The sequence below is a fragment of the Ornithorhynchus anatinus genome, chromosome 4 (assembly GCF_004115215.2).
Source record: "Ornithorhynchus anatinus isolate Pmale09 chromosome 4, mOrnAna1.pri.v4, whole genome shotgun sequence".
Lineage (NCBI taxonomy): Eukaryota > Metazoa > Chordata > Mammalia > Monotremata > Ornithorhynchidae > Ornithorhynchus > Ornithorhynchus anatinus.
In genome coordinates, this window is record NC_041731.1 from 102,077,602 (window position 1) to 102,095,521 (window position 17,920).

Below are 17,920 nucleotides of genomic sequence, written 5' to 3' on the forward strand. Positions count from 1 at the left end.
TCTTCCACTGCAGAAACAAAGTTTTCTTCTAGTTTAATCCAGTTCACTACAAAATATTGTTGCTCAGCAAACTTCCATGACCATGAAAAATAATGTTGAATAGCATTTATAATATCACCAAGATCCACCCTTTCCTCTCCACCCAAACGGCTATTTTACCGTTACAGGCTCTCATAATATCCCGGCTGGATTATCATGTCAGCCTTCTCTCTGATCTCCCTTCCTCCCGTCTCTCCCCGCTCCAGTCTATTCTTCATTCCGCTGCCCGGCTCATCTTCCCGCAGAAACGCTCTGGGCATGTCACTCCCCTTCTTAAAAACCTCCAGTGGTTGCATATCGACCTCCGCACAAAACAAAAACTACTCACTCTAGGCTTCAAGACTCTCCATCACCTTGCCCCCTCCTACCTCTCCTCCCTTCTCTCTTTCTATTGCCCACCCCACACGCTCCGCTCCTCCGCCGCCCACCTCCTCACCGTACCCCGTTCTCGCCTATCCCGCCGTCGACCCCTGAGCCACATCCTCCCGCGGTCCTGGAACGCCCTCCCTCCTCATCCCCGCCAAACTCATTCTCTTCCCCTCTTCAAAACCCTACTTAAAGCTCACCTCCTCCAAGAGGCCTTCCCACACTGAGCTCCCCTTTTCCCTCTGCTCCCCTTCTACCCCCCCCACCTACCCTCATCTAAGCCCCCTTTTCCACCCCTTGCCCTCTGCTCCTCCCCCTCTTCCCCTCCCCTCAGCACTGTGCTCGTCCGCTCATTTGTATATATTTTTATTACCCTTTTTATTTTGTTAATGAGATGTACATCCCCTTGATTCTATTTATTGCTATTGTTTTTGTCTGTCTCCTCCGATTAGACTGTAAGCCGTCAACGGGCAGGGATTGTCTCTATCTGTTGCCGATTTGTACATTCCAAGCGCTTAGTACAGTGCTCTGCACATAGTAAGCTCTCAATAAATACTAATGAATGAATGAATGAATGAATTTCCAATGGCTTTATGTAGATCAATTATGAGGCAGGGACTATAGTACTTCTGGGTTTCCTTCCAGTGATGTGATGGAAATTATTATTTCTGAGTTTCTGGCAAACCCCAGCCTCTGGTTTTGATCCCATTCACTCTCACTCCCAGAAAATATTCCTTTGAGGCAAAAAAAAAAAAGCCCTCCTATTTTGTAATAACAAGGATCTTCTGAGGTCCAGATGCTGGTTCTCGCTAATGATATCACACTGGGCCAGCTGTGTCCTCATGTCTGGGGAGCAGGGTGAAAAAAAAACCCCTAAAAAATTCACCAAAATGATAAGTATTACAGTAAGTCTTGGAGCATTGAAAGTCAAATACACTTGTTTCCTTAGAGCTCTAAATAATAACGATGATCATAATGGTATTTGTTAACAACTTACTATGTGCCAGACACTGTTCTAAGCTCTGGGGTAAATACAAGGTAATCAGAGTGAACACAGTCCCTGTTCCACATGGGGCTCACAGTCTTAATTCCCATTTTACCAGTGAGTTCCCTGAGGCCCAGAGAAGTGAAGTGACTTGCCCAAGGTTATACAACAGACAAGTGGCAGATCCAGGGTTAGAACCCATGACCGTCTGACTCCCAGGCCTGTGCTCCATCCACTAGGCCAGCCTGCTTCTCTTTATGTTTTTCTTGGGGTATTCCAGAAAAAAGAAAAAAGGAATGGAAACTTATTTCGTGATCTTCGCAATCTCGTCACCAGAATGAGGAGCATTGAACAGGTAGACCAAAATAAATGGCTTAGTCTTCTCTGGGCATCCGAGAGGAGAGTCAGAAAAGGAGAAGCCATCCTGAGAAGCAAGTAGAGGAGAGCAATCAATTAAATGTATTGAGCATTCACTGCCTGCAGAGTAATAATAATTATAATTATAATAATAATAATGTTGGTATTTGTTAAGCGCTTACTATGTGCAGAGCACTGTTCTAAGCGCTGGGGTAGACACAGGGGAATCAGGTTGTCCCACATGGGGCTCACGGTATTAATCCCCATTTTCCAGATGAGGTAACTGAGGCACAGAGAAGTGAAGTGACTTGCCCACAGTCACCCAGCTGACAAGTGGCAGAGCCGGGATTCGAACTCATGACCTCTGACTCCCAAGCCCGTGCTCTTTCCACTGAGCCACGCTGCTTCTCCTGAGCCACGTACTTGTCACATGCTTACTATGTACCAAGCAGTCTTCTAAGCATTGGGGTAGATAGAAGTTAATCAGGTTTTTCAATTCCTGTCCCACGTGGGACTCACACTCTTAATCCACATTTTAATAATGATAATAATGATGTTATTTGTTAAGTGCTTATTATGTGCCAAGTACTGTTCTAAGCGCTGGGAGAGATACAAGGTTAGTAGATTGCCTCAAGTGGGGCTCGCAGTCTTACTCCCCATTTTACAGATGAGGTAACTGAGGCACAGAGAAGGGAAGTGACTTGCCCAAAGTTACACAGCAGACAAGTGGCAGCGCTTGGGAGAGTACAATCAAATGGAGTTGGCAGATACCTTCCCGGCCCACGGTGGGATTACAGTCTAGAGAGGGAGATGGACATTAATGTAAATAATTTATAATAATAATAATAATTAATATTTTTGGTATTTGTTAAGCGCTTACTGTGCGCCAAGCACTGTTCTAAGCACTGGGTAGATACAAGGTTATTAGGTTGTCCCACATGGGACTCACAGTCGTAATCCCCATTTTACAGATGAGGTAACTGAGGCACAGAGAAGTTAAGTGACTTGCCCAAAGTCCCACAGCTATGTGGCAGAGACGGGATTAGAACCCATGTCCTCTGACGCCCGAGCCCGGGCTCTTTCCACTGAGCCATGCTGTTTCTCATTATAAAATATAATTTAAAGACATGTACTTAAGTTTTGTGCGGCTCTGGTAAAGTGCTGTCCCATATTTGCTCTTGATTCTATTTATTTGCTCTTGATTCTATTTATTTGCTCTTGATTCTATTTATTTGCTATTAGTTTTAATGAGATGTTCATCCATCCCCTCGATTCTATTTATTGCCATCGTTCTTGTCTGTCCGTCTCCCCCGATTAGACCGTAAGCCCGTCAAAGGGCAGGCACTGTCTCTGTTACCGATTTGTACATTCCAAGTGCTTAATACAGTGCTCTGCACATAGTAAGCGCTCAGTAAATACTATTGAATGAATTAATATTCTTATCTTGATGCACAACCACATTTCTAAGCTCAGTGGACTTGTGTCCTCCATTATTCTCGCATCCCCACTGTAAGGAAGGTGAAAACCTTTGACTTTTATTCTCCATTTCACACCTTCCTCCTTACCCAACCACTGGGGAAGCCCCAAATAGCCCAACGGCAGTGATTACAAAGAGTATGGTCCTCCCACTCCCCAGTGTGTGTCACTCAATCAATCAGTCCTATTTATTGAGCACTCACTGTGTGCCGAGCACTGTAATAATAATAATGTTGGTATTTGTTAAGCGCTTACTATGTGCAGAGCACTGTTCTAAGCGCTGGGGTAGATACAGGGTAATCAGGTCGTCCCCCGTGAGGCTCACAGTTAATCCCCATTTTACAGATGAGGTAACTGAGGCACAGAGAAGTGAAGTGACTTGCCCACAGTCACGCATCTGACAAGGGGCAGAGCCGGGAGTCGAACTCATGACCTCTGACTCCGAAGCCCAGGCTCTTTCCACTGAGCCCAAGTGCTTGGGAGAGTACAGTTGGAGAAGCAGCGTGGCTCAGTGGAAAGAGTCCGGGCTTTGGAGTCAGAGGTCTTGGGTTCGAATCCCGGCTCTGCCACTTGTCAGCTGTGTGACTCTGGGCAAATCACTTAACTTCTCTGTGCCTCAGTTACCTCTTCTATAAAATGGGGATTAAGACTGTGAGCCCCACGTGGGACAACCTGATTCCCCTGTGTCTACCCCAGCGCTTAGAACAGTGCTCTGCACATAGTAAGCGCTTAACAAATACCAACATCATTATTATTATTATTACAACAGAAATCTTCCCTTCCCATAAGGAACGTATGGTTAAATTCTGTTTACGTCAGAGGTTTTTGGAAATGATGACCAAGAGCAAAACCAGGGTTGAGGCTGGCCCTTTTAGGCTTTGCTTCCTAGATCGAGGCAGAGGGGAAAGGGCCTGATCCTGACAGTCAGGATTACTGGATTCTAATCCCGGCTCTTCCATTTGCCTGCTGTGTGACCTTGGGTAAGTCACAAGAGAAGCAGCGTGGCTCAGCGCAAAGAGCCCGGGCTTGGGAGTCAGAGGTCATGGGTTCATTCATTCATTCATTCATTCATTCAGTAGTATTTATTGAGCGCTTACCATGTGCAGAGCACTGGACTAAGCGCTTGGAACGAACAAGTCGGCAACAGATAGAGACGGTCCCTGCCGTTTGACGGGCTCACGGTCCGACCGGGGGAGACGGACAGACGAGAACGATGGCGATAAATAGAGTCGAGGGGAAGAACGTCTCGTAAAAACAATGGCAACTAGACGGAATCGAGGCGATGTACATCTCATTAACGAAATAAATAGGGTAATGAAAATATATACAGTCGAGCGGACGAGTACAGTGCCGAGGGGATGGGAAGGGAGAGGGGGAGGAGCAGAGGGAGATGGGGGGAAAGAGGGTTAAGCTGCGGAGAGGTGAAGGGGGAGGGGCGGTAGAGGGAGTGGAGGGAGTAGTGATGAACCCCCCAACCAACCCTCTCCCCGACTTTTCCATCCTTCCCTGCAGTATCCTCAGAGGAGATCTCCTCCCTCCTCGCAAGTGCCACCCCCTCCACCTGCACCTCAGACCCCATTCCCTCTCACCTTATTAAAACCGTCGCCCCTGCCCTCCTCCCTTCCTTGACTTCTATTTTTAACCACTCAATCTCCAGTGGCTCCTTCCCCTCTGCCTTCAAACATGCCCACGTCTCCCCCATCCTAAAAAAAACCCGCTCTCGACCCCACTTCCCCTCCTTCCGGTTATCGCCCTATCTCCCTACTACCGTTCCTTTCCAAAATCCTAGAACGAGTCGTCTTCAATCCCAGCTCAAATCCCAGCTCTGCCACTTGTCAGCTGTGTGACTGTGGGCAAGTCACTTCACTTCTCTGTGCCTCAGTTCCCTCATCTGGAAAATGGGGATTAACTGTGAGCCTCATGTGGGACAACCTGATGACCCTATATCTACCCCAGCGCTTAGAACAATGCTATGCACATAGTAAGTGCTTAACAGATACCAACGTTATGATTATTATTATTCATTTCTTTACCTCATCTGTAAAATGGGGATTAAGACTGTGAGGCCCACGTGGAACAACCTGATTCCCCTGTGTCTACCCCAGCGCTTAACAGAACAGTGCTCTGCACATAGTAAGCGCTTAACAAATACCAACCTTATTTATTATTATTATTTCTTTAAGACTCAGTTGTATCATCTGTAAAATTGGGCTAAGTTGTCTATCCTCTCTCCCTTTTAGACAACGGGCAACATGAGGGGCAAGGACTATTTCTGATTAATAATATTGGTACTTGTGAGGTGCTTACTTTGTGCCAAGCATTGTTCTATTGTATATATTCAGTGCTTAGTTCAGAGCTTGGCACATAATAAGCACTTAGCAAATTCCACAGCTCTCATCATCATAACCACTATTATTGATGAATCAATCACTAGAATCATAATGAATCTAGAAGATAAAGTAGGAGATGTTTAGCATTTGCTGATGTAATGACTCCATCGTTTCACAGGTCATTTAAATTTTATGTAGTGACATTTCTTCAAAATTATTGATTTAAATAGGGTAAAGGAAAACCCTATTGATTTCCCACATATAATTCAAATTTCTGAACACAACACTTGCATTCAATCATGTTGAAGGGCAATGTTTCTGTCCAGACGATTGGCTGGGGAAAAAATAGGTCACATATGGTCTGCTTCTTCCAGTAGGGTATTGCTATTCTTTATGCTAAACAGTCCAACTGTCTCTTGATTTTCTTGAACTCACTCTGAAAGGACAGTGCTCTGTTGTGTCAACTGAGAGTCGCCGAATACTCTCCAGAGATCGATTTCATCTCTTCAAAGTTAAGCTGGCCCTTATATAACATCAGGTAGGAATTGACTTTAAATTTGGAAAACTCTTCCATTCCAAAACCATGCCTGACCCATTGAGTTGAATCCAAATTCTACTTAAAATTGAAGACCTGCCACTTCAAAATTTGAACCAAATGTTTATAGGAACTTGAGTTGTTCAGCGATCAGAAAGACCACCGGAAGGGCGTGGATCAACTTTGATAGCTGTCACAGGCGAAAAGGTCAGGACTTAAAAGCTTTTTAATTCAAACACGGTCTGGAATGAAAATGGATTTTCAGAAGAAGGTGTGTGCTCCAGAAGCAATGGAAAAGTGTGAGTGATTGGGGGTGGGGGGGGGCTAAGGTCATAGAGTTACCAAAGCATTTTTTAAAAGATATCATTCAGAAACTTCCCCTTCATTTCTGTTCAACAGAGATGTCTCCCAAAATCTTAAATGCTGAGGGGAGGTTGTAGGAGTGAATATGTGGAAAAACTGCCAATCATATCGCTGCTAACCCCCCACCAAACATAAGTGCATATCTTTGCTGTCTTTTAATTCAACAATGGTATTTTTTGCAAGCTTACTCAGCATAGAAAACTCTACTAAGTGCTTGGGCGAGTACAAGCTCGTCACCAACCCCCTTCCTACATCTTTCCTCGTGCCTGGAACTCCCTAAATATGGAAGATGAGAGAATGGTCAGGGAAGCCCTCTGGGAAAAGATGTGATTCTAGTAGGACTTTGAAGGTAAAGTAGTGATCTGCTGGATGGTTAAGGAAGAAGGAGTTTTGGGGAAGAGACAGGGCAGGAGAAAAGGGGTCAGCGATAAGAGAAACAGAAGTGAGGTACAGTGAATAGGTTAGCATTAAAACAACTTCTCCCACCTCAGCGTGGCTTCGAGAAGCAGCGTGGTTTAGTGGAAAGAACACTGACTTGGGAGTCAGAGATTGTGGGTTCTAATCCCGGCTCCGCCACTTGTCAGCTGTGTGACTTTGGGCAAGTCACTTAACTTCTCTGGGCCTCAGCTACCTCATCTGTAAAATGGAGATTAAGACTGTGAGCCCCACGTGGGACAAACTGATTACCTTTTATCTACCCCAGTGCTTAAAACAGTGCTTGGCATATAGTAGATGCCTAACAAATATCATTATTATTATAATCCTCAATCTTAATAGTATCAATAACAATATTATTAATAATATAATAATTATTAAAACTCCCCCCCCCCAAAGTTTGTAAATTCCTGGTAAGTTGGTATTGTATCATTTAACTCTTTTGATCAATCAGCGGTATTTATTGAGCACTTACTGTTTTCAGAGCACTGTCCTAAGCGCTTGGAAAAGTACGACAGAGTTGATGGGCACGATTCCTGATAATGAATCAACACTCTATAAACACTATTAATTGATTAATGATGGATAAGAGAAATGACCATGTCCAAGTCATTGGGAATTACATTTTACTACGCACAAACTCCGAATTCCCCGAAAAATAATTGTACTTTCATTAGGTCTCATGCCAAAGTAGCTGAGTGCTGGGAGACAACAGAGGTAGACAGACGAGGGTGGCACACAGCAACTGGAAGTTGAACTGGTCTCCCCAAATAGAGACTTTAGATGGGTCCGTATTCCATTAGCCAGATCCAGTAGGCCCTCGAGTGACAGTGACGCATCAGAGCAAGACGCTGCCGTTGTATCCTCACTTTCTGAAATGGATTCATGTTCAGGCACAGATCTTTTCACTCATGGATAGGATGTGAGTTTGTATCTTCACGTTTGAAAGTTGAAGAGAGCTCTACCTCTCGGGTTTTTGTGGGTCTAGCTCCCTCTGTCTCAGTATATTCAATTGAACATGTACCCCTAGTTCTCTTATAAAGAAGGAAGAGTGTTTTTGCAAAGCCCCTTGTTAAGGAAAGCTCGAGTTTCAGTACCAAACTATGTCCCACACTAAGAACACACTACACGTGTTCAGGAGGAGCTGCATGGCGTAATGGATAGAGCAAGGACCTGGGAGTCAGAAGTTCATGGGTTCTAATCCTGGCTCTGATACTAGTCTGCTGTATGACCTTGGGCAAATCACTTTACTTCCTCGGTCTCAATTACCTCATCTGTAAAATGGGAATTGAGACGGTGAGCCCCCACAGTCTCTTTGCCATATGCACCCCACTGCTTAGTACAGTGTACTGCACATGAAAAGGGCTTAAAAATACCACAATTATCATTATCATTATTATTACTAAATAAGCTCTTTCCCAACAGGCTTGCATTATCAGAAGAGGGTTCCAAAGCTCTCTAACAGTTTTTTAACCAAAGAGTGTAATAAAAAATACCTTGAGTTATGGTTCATTTGTTTTTAAGCCGGGGGTAGGATGAGGATGATAATAATAATAATGATAATAATAATGATATATGTTAAGCACTTACTATATGCCAAACATTGTATTAGGCAGTGGGTTAGATTCAAGATAATCAGTTTGGACAAAGTCCCTGTCCTACTTGAGGCTCACACTGTAAATAAAAGGGAGGACAGGTATTGAATTCCCATTTGACAGAGGACTAATGAGGCATAGAGAAGTTTATATACTCGCCCAAGATCACACAGCAGAGAAGTGACAGATTCTGGTTTAGAATTCAGGTCTTCTGATTCCTGGTCCCTTGCACATACCACTATACTGTTCACTGCCTGGCGATATGGTAATAATGATGCTTTTTTCATTAGGCCACACTGCTGGACCCACCCATCGTATTTTTGAGATAGATGTGGCAGCATGAAACTATCCCAAGGTGGTTCTTGGCCTGCAGCTCTAGAACTAGCACAGAAGGAAAAAATACAAAGCTCAAGTCTAATCTACATGCAGGCCACTTGCTAGGAATGCAGAGTCCCCAAAACAGTCAGATAAGAGCAGGTGCAAGTCCTTGTTAACACAAACTGGGCAAATCCACTTTGGTGTCAACATCTTCCTCACAGAGTCAGGCTATCTGGCCCTTCACTACATCCAGTAATCTGAAATCTGGATCATCAGTGCGCATGTATCAGGTTTATGAGCAAATACGAAGCATAGTAAATGGCATGCACATAAAAAATGCTATGAGTTATTCTCCCACCTTCACAATCATGCCATCACCTTAGTCACCAAAACTTTGACTTCTGTCATATATTCCCCATGCTCCCAGTAGGTTTTGTGCACATAGTAAGCACTCGGGAGCAGTGTGGCCTAATGGAAAGGGCATGGGCCTGGGAGTCAGAGGATCTGGGTTCTGCCAATTGCTTGCTGTGTGATCTTGGGCACGTGACTTAATTTCTCTATGCCTCAGTTTCCTCAATTGTAAAATAGGGATTCAATAACTGTTCTTCTTATTTAAACTGTGAGCCCCATATGGGACAAGGACTGCATCTAACCTGATAAACTTGTATCTGCTCTAGCACTTAGAACAGTGCTTGACAAATCCCATCAAACAAACAAACCAACTCAGATGCTGCTGCTGCTGCTAATAATGATTCTTTCTCTGGCTTTCTTTTAAAATCTGTCTGGACTGCAGCCAGATTGACAGGAATTAGTCCGGGTCTCTCTCCCTCACCTCTGCATATTGTCTGCAGAATGTAGGTCTTAAAGGTTGACTGAGGATTTGCTAACTGCAGGGTAAATAAAACCTTTCTGTTTTAAATCTTGCAGCCGCTATATAGATGATAAAGGTAAATGTCCTACCACAATTATAATGAGTTTCAGTGAGGTCCAGATTAATGAGGTTTTTCTCCGCATAATAATGATGATAATAATAGTAATAATAGTATCTTATAAGCACTTAATATGTTCCAAGCACTGTTATAAGCACTGAGATTGATACAAGATAATCAGGTTGTCCCACGTGGGGCTCCCAGTCTTAATTCTCATTTTACAGATGAGGTAAATGAGACACGGAGAAGTAAAGTCATTTGCCCAAGGTCACACAGCAGACAAGTGGCAGAGCCGGGATTAGAACCCACATCTTCTGATTTCTAAGTCCATGCTCTTTCCACTCAGCATGCTGCGTTTTAGCGGGTTTTTTTTTAACAGTATAAAACTAAATGATCTCTTCTTAGGTAAGAATGGGAATCTTGGGAGGTAAATCAAATTTCAGGAGCAATTTTTGAGGTCAAAAAGTCATGGAACTAATGATCTTAAATTATACCCTTGGTGGTAAAAGTGGTGATGGTTGTGGAGAGTAAGAGGTCAGGTTAGAAAAAAATCATTTTCCCTTTTGTTTAGTTCTAGAAGATGGGATTCCATGCCAGCAGTGACTCATTCCTAAACTGGGAAAGTAACCTTGGGGTCTCTTGTGGGCCGTGCTAAATTTATCTCTGCTTTCTCTCTTCCATTAGCCCAAGAGTCAGGTCTATTTTTAAACAACTACGAATGTGTGAAAGGAAACGGTGCCATGTCGTACTCCCTGTAGATGGAAAAAATCATTTTTGGAACTCTGTTGAACTGGGTCCTCTCTCCTTGACTTCCTCCAATCTGGCTCCCGCCTCTTCCGCTCTCCAGAAACTACGCTCTCTAGGGTCACCAATGATCTCCCTCTTGCCAAATCCAACGGCTTCTACTCCGTCCTAATCCCCCTAGATGGCTCAGCTACCTTACATTTACATTCAATAGTATTTATCGAGCGCTTACTATGTGCAGAGCACTGTACTAAGCTCAGTACTACCGGCCCCCTTCACCTCTCCGCAGTTAAACCCTCTTTTCCCCCCATTTCCCTCTGCTCCTCCCCCCTCCCTTCCCATCCCCTCAACACTGTACTCATCTGCTCAACTGTATATATTTTCAGATGGCTCAGCTACCTTACATTTACATTCAATAGTATTTATTGAGCGCTTACTATGTGCAGAGAACTGTACTAAGCGCTTGGAACGTACAAATCGGTAACAGAGACAGTCCCTGCCCCTTGACGGGCTTACAGTCTGATCGGAGGAGACGGACAGACAAGAACAATAGCAATAAATAGAATCGAAGGGATGAACATCTCATTAAAACAATAGCAAATAAATAGAATCGAGGCGATGTTCATTTCATTAAGAAAATAAATAGGGTGATGAAAATATATACAGTCGAGCGGATGAGTACAGTGTTGAGGGGATGGGAAGGGAGAGGGGGAGGAGCAGAGGGAGATGGGGGGAAAAGAGGGTTAAGCTGCGGAGAGGTGAAGGGGGGGTGGTAGAGGGAGTAGAGGGAGAAGGGGAGCTCAGTCTGGGAAGGCCTCTTGGAGGAGGTGAGCTGTAAGTAGGGTTTTGAAGAGGGGAAGAGAATGAGTTTGGCGGAGGTGAGGAGGGAGGCCGGTCCGGGACCGCGGGAGGGCGTGGCCCATCCACACTTTCTTCTGGAAACCAGTCACATTTGCTTCGTTGGCACTGTCCTCTCCCGGTTCTCCTCCTATCAATCTGGTCACTTCTTCTCAGTCTCTTTCAAGGGCTCCTCCTCTGCCTCCCATCCCCTAACTGTGGGGGGTCCCTCAAGGTTCACTTCTGGGTCCCCGTCTTTTCTCCACCTACACCCCCTCCCTTGGAGAACTCATTCCCTCCCACAGCTCAGCATCCAATCAAAAGTCCTTTACATTGACTTCAAAGCACTGGGTCACCTTGACCCCTCCTAGTTCACCTCACGAATCTACTGCAACCCAGCCCTCATGCTTTGGTCTTCCAACTCCACCCCGGAACTCGATCTCATCAATCTCATCGCTGTTCTCTTGTCCACATCCTTCCGCTGGCCTGGAACTCCCTCCCCCTTCAGATACGACAGACCACCACTCTCCCACCTTCAAAGTCTTATTAATAATAATATTGATGGCAGTTGTTAAACTCTTACTGTGTGCCAAGCCCTGTTCTAAGCAGTGGGGGGGGGGGGATACAAGGTAATCAGGTTGTCCCACATGGGGCTCACAGTCTTAATCCCCATTGTACAGATGAGGTAACTGAGGCACAGAGAAGTTAAGTGACTTACCTTTGTCACACGACTGACAAGTAACAGAGACAGGATTAGAACCCATGACCTCTAATTCCCAAACCAGGGCCCTTTCCACTGAGCTACGCTGCTTCTCTTATTAAAATCACATTTCCTCCAAGAGGCCTTCCCTGCTGAGCCCTCATTTCCCCTATTCCTTCTCCCTTCTGCACTGCCTATGCACTTGGATCTGAGAAGCAGCGTGGCTTAGTGGAAAGAGCCCAGGCTTGGGAGTCAGAGGACGTGGGTTCTAATCCCCGCTCCACCACTTGTCTGCTGTATGACCTTGGTTAAGTCACTTAACGTCTCTGTGCCTCAGTTACCTCATCTGTACGATGGGGATTACGACTGTGAGCCCCAAGTGGGACAACCTGATTACCTTGTATCTACCCCAGCACTTAGAACAATGCTTGGCACATAGGAAATGCTTAACAAATACTATCATTATCATTACTATTATTACCCTTCAGGGCATCTCCCAAGTGCTTAGTACAGTGTTCTGCACACAGTAAGTGCTCAATAAATACGATTGAATGATTGATAGCCTCAACATTCATGTGCATGGTTACATAATTTGTTTTATTGCCTATCTCCCCTATCTCCAAGAGGGAATGGGTCTTCCAACTCAGTGGCACTGTACTCTCCCAGTAATAATTCTAGTTTGTCTTAAGTGCATACTATGTGCCAAGCACTGTACTAAGCGCTGAGGTAAATATAAGACCACCAGATCCTATATGGTGCTCACAGCTTAAGTAAGAGGAAGAAGAGGTATTGAATCCCCATTTTGAGGATGAGGGAACTGAGGCATAGAGAGCTGAGTGACTTTCCCTAGACCAAAGAGGGGGTAAGTGGTAAACCCAGGATTAGAACCCAGGTCTTCTGGCTCCCTGTCCTGTGCTCTTTCCACTAGTCTACACTGCTTCCCAAGTACTTAGTACAGTGCTCTGCATTCAGTAAGGGCTCAGTAAATATCACTGACTGATTAGAGAAGCAGCGTGGCTCAGTGGAAAGAGCCCGGGCTTGGGAATAGGAGGTCATGGGTTTGAATCCCAGCTCTGCCACTTGTCAGCTGTGTGACTGTGGGCAAGTCACTTCACTTCTCCGTGCCTCAGTTCCCTCATCTGTAAAATGGGGATGAAGACTGTGAGCCTCACGTGGGACAACCTGACTAGCCTGTATCTTCCCCAGTGCTTAGAACAGTGTTCTGCACATAGTAAGCACTTAACAAATGTCAACATTATTATTATTATTAATGAAGGGAAGGGAGAAAAGGAAGGTTGTTAAGATCTTCCAACCATTTAAAAATACCAAGAAATCATTGTAGTATCTGATAATAATAATAATAATTTTGGTATTTAAATGCTTACTATGTGCCAAGCACTGTACTAAACGCTGGGTAGTTGCAAGGTCATCAGGTTGTCCCACGTGGGGCTCACAGTCTTCATCCCCGTTTTCCGGATGAGGTCACTGAGGCACAGAGAAGTGAAGTGACTTGCCCAAAGTCACATAGGTGATAAATGGCGGAGCCGGGATTAGAACCCACGACCTCTGACCTCTGATGAGCGCTTACTACAGTTCAGGCACTGTACTAGGTACATGCAGATTATACATGGTCCCTTTCCAACATGGGCCTCACAGTCTAAAAAGGAGAGAGGACATGTATTTTTATCCTTTTAGACCATAAACTCTTCCTCTACACTATAACATCCTTTAGGGCAGGGACTGTGTCCATCAGCTCTACCAGCTCACTAACTCTAGACCATAAACTCCACCCTAGACTGTAAGTTCCTTGTAGACAGGGAACATATTTACCAGCTCTTATATTGTACTTTCCAAGAGTTTATTATCATTATAATTATTATTATTATTATGATGGTATTTGTTAAGCGCTTATTATGCGCCCAGCACTGTTCTAAGCACTGGGGTAGAAACAAGCTAATCAGACCGTCCCTCGAAGCGTTCACAGTCTTAATCCCCATTTTCCAGATGAGGTACCTGAGACCCAGAGAAGTTAAGTGACTTGCCCAAAGTCACACAGCTGACAAGTGGTGGAGGTGGGATTAGAACCCATGACTTCTGACTCCAAAACCCATGCTCTTTCCACTGAGCCATGCTGCTACAGTGCTCTGTGTACAGGAAGTGCTTAATAAATATAATCGATTGATCAACTGTTGTAAATGGTTTCACCGTAATGTTGTGAGAACGTATGAGATCTCTTCCTTAAAGTAGGGCCGGGAGGGTGGGAGGGGGAGCATCTAAAACGTAAAGGAGACAGCTTCTCCAAGAGGCCTTCTCTGATAGTCCCCCTTTCCTCTTCTCCCACTCCCTTCTAAGTCACCCAGACTTGCTCCTTTTGTTCCTCCGCCCTTTCAGCCCCACAGCACTTATTCACGTACCTGTAATTCCCAGACTGAGCTCCCCCCTTTTCCCTCTGCTCCCCCTGCTCCCCCTCTAACGCCCCCTTCACCTCCCCTCAGCTAAGCTCCCTTTCCCCCCTTTCCCTCTGCTCCTCCCCCTCTCCCTTCCCCTCCCCTCAGCACCGTACTTGTCCGCTCAACTGTGTATATCTTCGTCACCCTATTTATTTTGTTAATGAGATGTACATCATCTTGATTCTGTTTATTTGCTATGGTTTTAATGAGATGTCCTTCCCCTCGATTCTATTTATTGCCATCGTTCTTGTCCGTCCGTCTCCCCCGATCAGACCGTGAGCCCGTCAAAGGGCAGGGACCGTCTCTATCTGTTACCGATTTGTACATTCCAAGCGCTTAGTACGGTGCTCTGCACATGGTGAGTGCTCAAGAAATACTATCGAATGAATGAATGAATAATTTGTTTATATTAACGTCTGCCTCCCACCTCTCTAGACTGTAAGCTTGCTGTGGGCAGGGAATGTGTCTCTTTATTGTTGTATTGTACTCTCCCAAGCACTTAGTACAGTGCTCTGCACATCCCACCTCTGCCACTTGTCAGCTGTGTGACTTTGGGCAAGTCACTTAACTTCTCCGTGCCTCAGTTACCTCATCCGGAAAATGGGGATGAAGACTGTGAGCCTCACGTGGGGCAACCTGATTACCCTGTGTCTACCCCCTGTGCTTAGAACAGTGCTCTGCACGTAGTAAGCGCTTAACAAATACCAACATTATTATTAGTAGTAGTAAGCGCTCAATAAATAGTACTGAACGAACAAATGAGCCCGCCTGGAGCCCCCATCAACCTCAAAGGTTTTGGGCTGCTAATCGGGTATCATCACTTGCCTAATTGCTGCAGATCCCACAAGGAGGCAGCAGGGACCTGAGGCTGTGGAGGTGGACCATGGAGGTGGAAATTCCAAATTTAGGCTGGCAAAGTTTCTGGGGGGTGGCAGGGGGCAATGGAGCCGCGTAGACCAGCTTCACCCCACTTGAGAAGGTCTGAAGTGACACCTCCTCCTGCCCTTACTTCCTTGTTACCCTGCTGCTGCCCTCTCAGGACTGAGAAACTGAGCCAGCTTCCGATTTTCTGTATTAACGAAGGGGTGCAGGTAGAGGATTCACCGATAGAGCGTTATTCATTCATTTAATCGTATTTATTGAGCACTTACTGTGTGCAGAGAAGCAGCGTGGCTCAGTGGAAAGAGCCCGGGCTTGGGAGTCAGAGGTCATGGGTTCTAATCCCGGCTCCGCCGCTTGCTAGCTCTGTGACTTTGGGCAAGTCACTTTACTTCTCTGGGCCTCAGTTCCCTCATCTGTAAAATGAGGGTTAAAACTGTGAGCCCCACGTGGGACAAGCTGATCACCTTGTATCCCCCCAGTGCTTAGAACAGTGCTTTGCACATAGTAAGCGCTTAACAAATACCACCATTATTATTATTTTTACTAAGTGCTTGGGAGGGAACAATACGGCAATAAACAGTCACATTCCCTCCCCACAATGGGCTTACAGTGGGGGAGATAGACATCAATATAAATAAAATGACAGATCTGTACATAAGTGCTGTGGTGCTGGGAGGGGGAAGAGCAGAGGGAGCAAGTCAGGGTGACGCAGAAGGGAGTGGGAGATGACGAAAAGTGAGGCCTAATAATGGTGGTGTTTGTTAAGCGCTTACTATGTGCAAAGCACTGTTCTAAGCGCTGGGGCAGGGGGAATACAGGGTGATCGGGTTACCCCACGTGGGACTCACGGTCTTAATCCCCATTTTCCAGATGAGGTAACTGAGGCCCAGAGAAGTGAAGTGACTTGCCCAAAGCCACATAGCAGACAGGTGGTGGAGTTGGGATTAGAACCCACGACCTCTGACTCCCAAGCCCCGGCTCTTTCCACTAGTCTGGGAAGGCCTCTTGGAGGAGACTGGGTGATGACTGGGTAGCGGAGAGATGACTGAGGAGAGACTTCCTAGGTAACTGGGAACTGATACAGACTATGGGTGAGGAGAATGCTAGAGGCGGGTGCGCCTGGTGATAGTTTAGAAACATCTGTAGATACTCAAAGTGGAAAAATCCATTTGTGGATAATGGAATAATAATAATAATGTTGGTATTTGTTAAGCGCTTACTAGGTGCAGGGCACTGTTCTAAGCGCTGGGGTAGATACAGGGTCATCGGGTTGTCCCACGTGAAGGCTCACAGTTCATGCCCATTTTACAGATGAGGTAACCGAGGCCCAGAGAAGTGAAGTGACTTGCCCACGGTCACACAGCTGACAAGTGGCAGAGCCGGGAGTCGAACCCATGACCTCTGACTCCGAAGCCCGGGCTCTTTCCACCGAGCCACGCTGCTTCCCCTGGAAATAGAGTACGATCGTACGAATGGAAAGTTATAACTGACCATCACTGCTAAATATTTCAGGAAAGCGCTTTCACTCTTGAAAATAAATCTCAGCACAATATTAAATTCATATATTGAATTACTATTAAAAATTACACAATTAAGTTCACAAAATTTTACAAGAATTTACATTTTACAAAATTAAAATTACATAATATATACACATTTTATATATATATTATATATATTATTAAGTGGTTACTACGTGCTAGAAACTGTACTAAGTGCTGTGGTAGATACAAGATAATCAAGTTGGACACAGTCCTTGTCCCACACGGATCTCACAGTCTAAATTGGAGGCATTAAGGTTTAATCCCCTTTTTATCGATGAGGAAACTGAAGCCCAGAAAAGTTCAGTGACTTGTCCAAGGTCACACAGCAAGCACGTGGCAGAGGTGGGATTAGAACTCAGGTCCCCTGACTCGAGGACCCTTGTTCTTTCTCACTATCAATCACTAGGCTACGCTGCTCAGTGTTTGGTGATACAGTGATGATGATGGCATTTATCAAGTCCCTATCGTGTGTCAGGCACTGTGCTAAACTCTGGGAGAGATACAGTTTCACCGGATTGGATACCACTCCTGTCCCCGACGAGGTCCGCGATGTAAGGGGTAGAAGGAGCAGGGATCTTATCCTGTTTTACAAATGGGGACTCCTGAGGCCCAGAAAGTTTATAAGTGACTTGTCAAATGAAAGGCAGTGCTGGAACTAGAAGATGGTTCTCCTTTGCCCTGTAGCCTCATACTCTTTACACCATCCCTCATTGCCGCCCCATGTATATCATTCTGCATTGTGTTAATTTTTTTTAATTGGTTTTTTTTTTTTTTTTGGTGCATTAGGGTCCTAAAGGAGACCCAGGTTTATCTCCTGGTCAAGCAATTCCTGGAGAAAAGGTAAATGCTTCTTTGTGACTAAATATATGTGTATACGTATATATATCTACCAAAGTCTTTCAGCATCATTTTTCTCCTTTTGGGAACAAGACGTTACTATGCTTGAATTTGGTTGAGAAGAACTGGGTGATGATGCGCTTGTTCGAGTTTTAATTTATCCTCTTTTATTCTAGTTTTGTACGTCCCAGATAGAAG

The 17,920-nt window shown here is 45.1% G+C and overlaps 1 protein-coding gene across 2 annotated transcripts in view; it reads left to right on the plus strand.

Moving 5' to 3' along the window:
- COL24A1 (collagen type XXIV alpha 1 chain) overlaps nt 1–17,920 on the plus strand; it is a 481,357-nt gene that overhangs the window by 83,553 nt on the left and 379,884 nt on the right. For both annotated transcript variants that reach the window (XM_029063711.2, XM_029063709.2), the window contains exon 6: nt 17,672–17,725. In XM_029063711.2, coding sequence (XP_028919544.1) covers nt 17,672–17,725 — 54 coding nt within the window. The remainder of the gene's footprint in view (nt 1–17,671; nt 17,726–17,920) is intronic.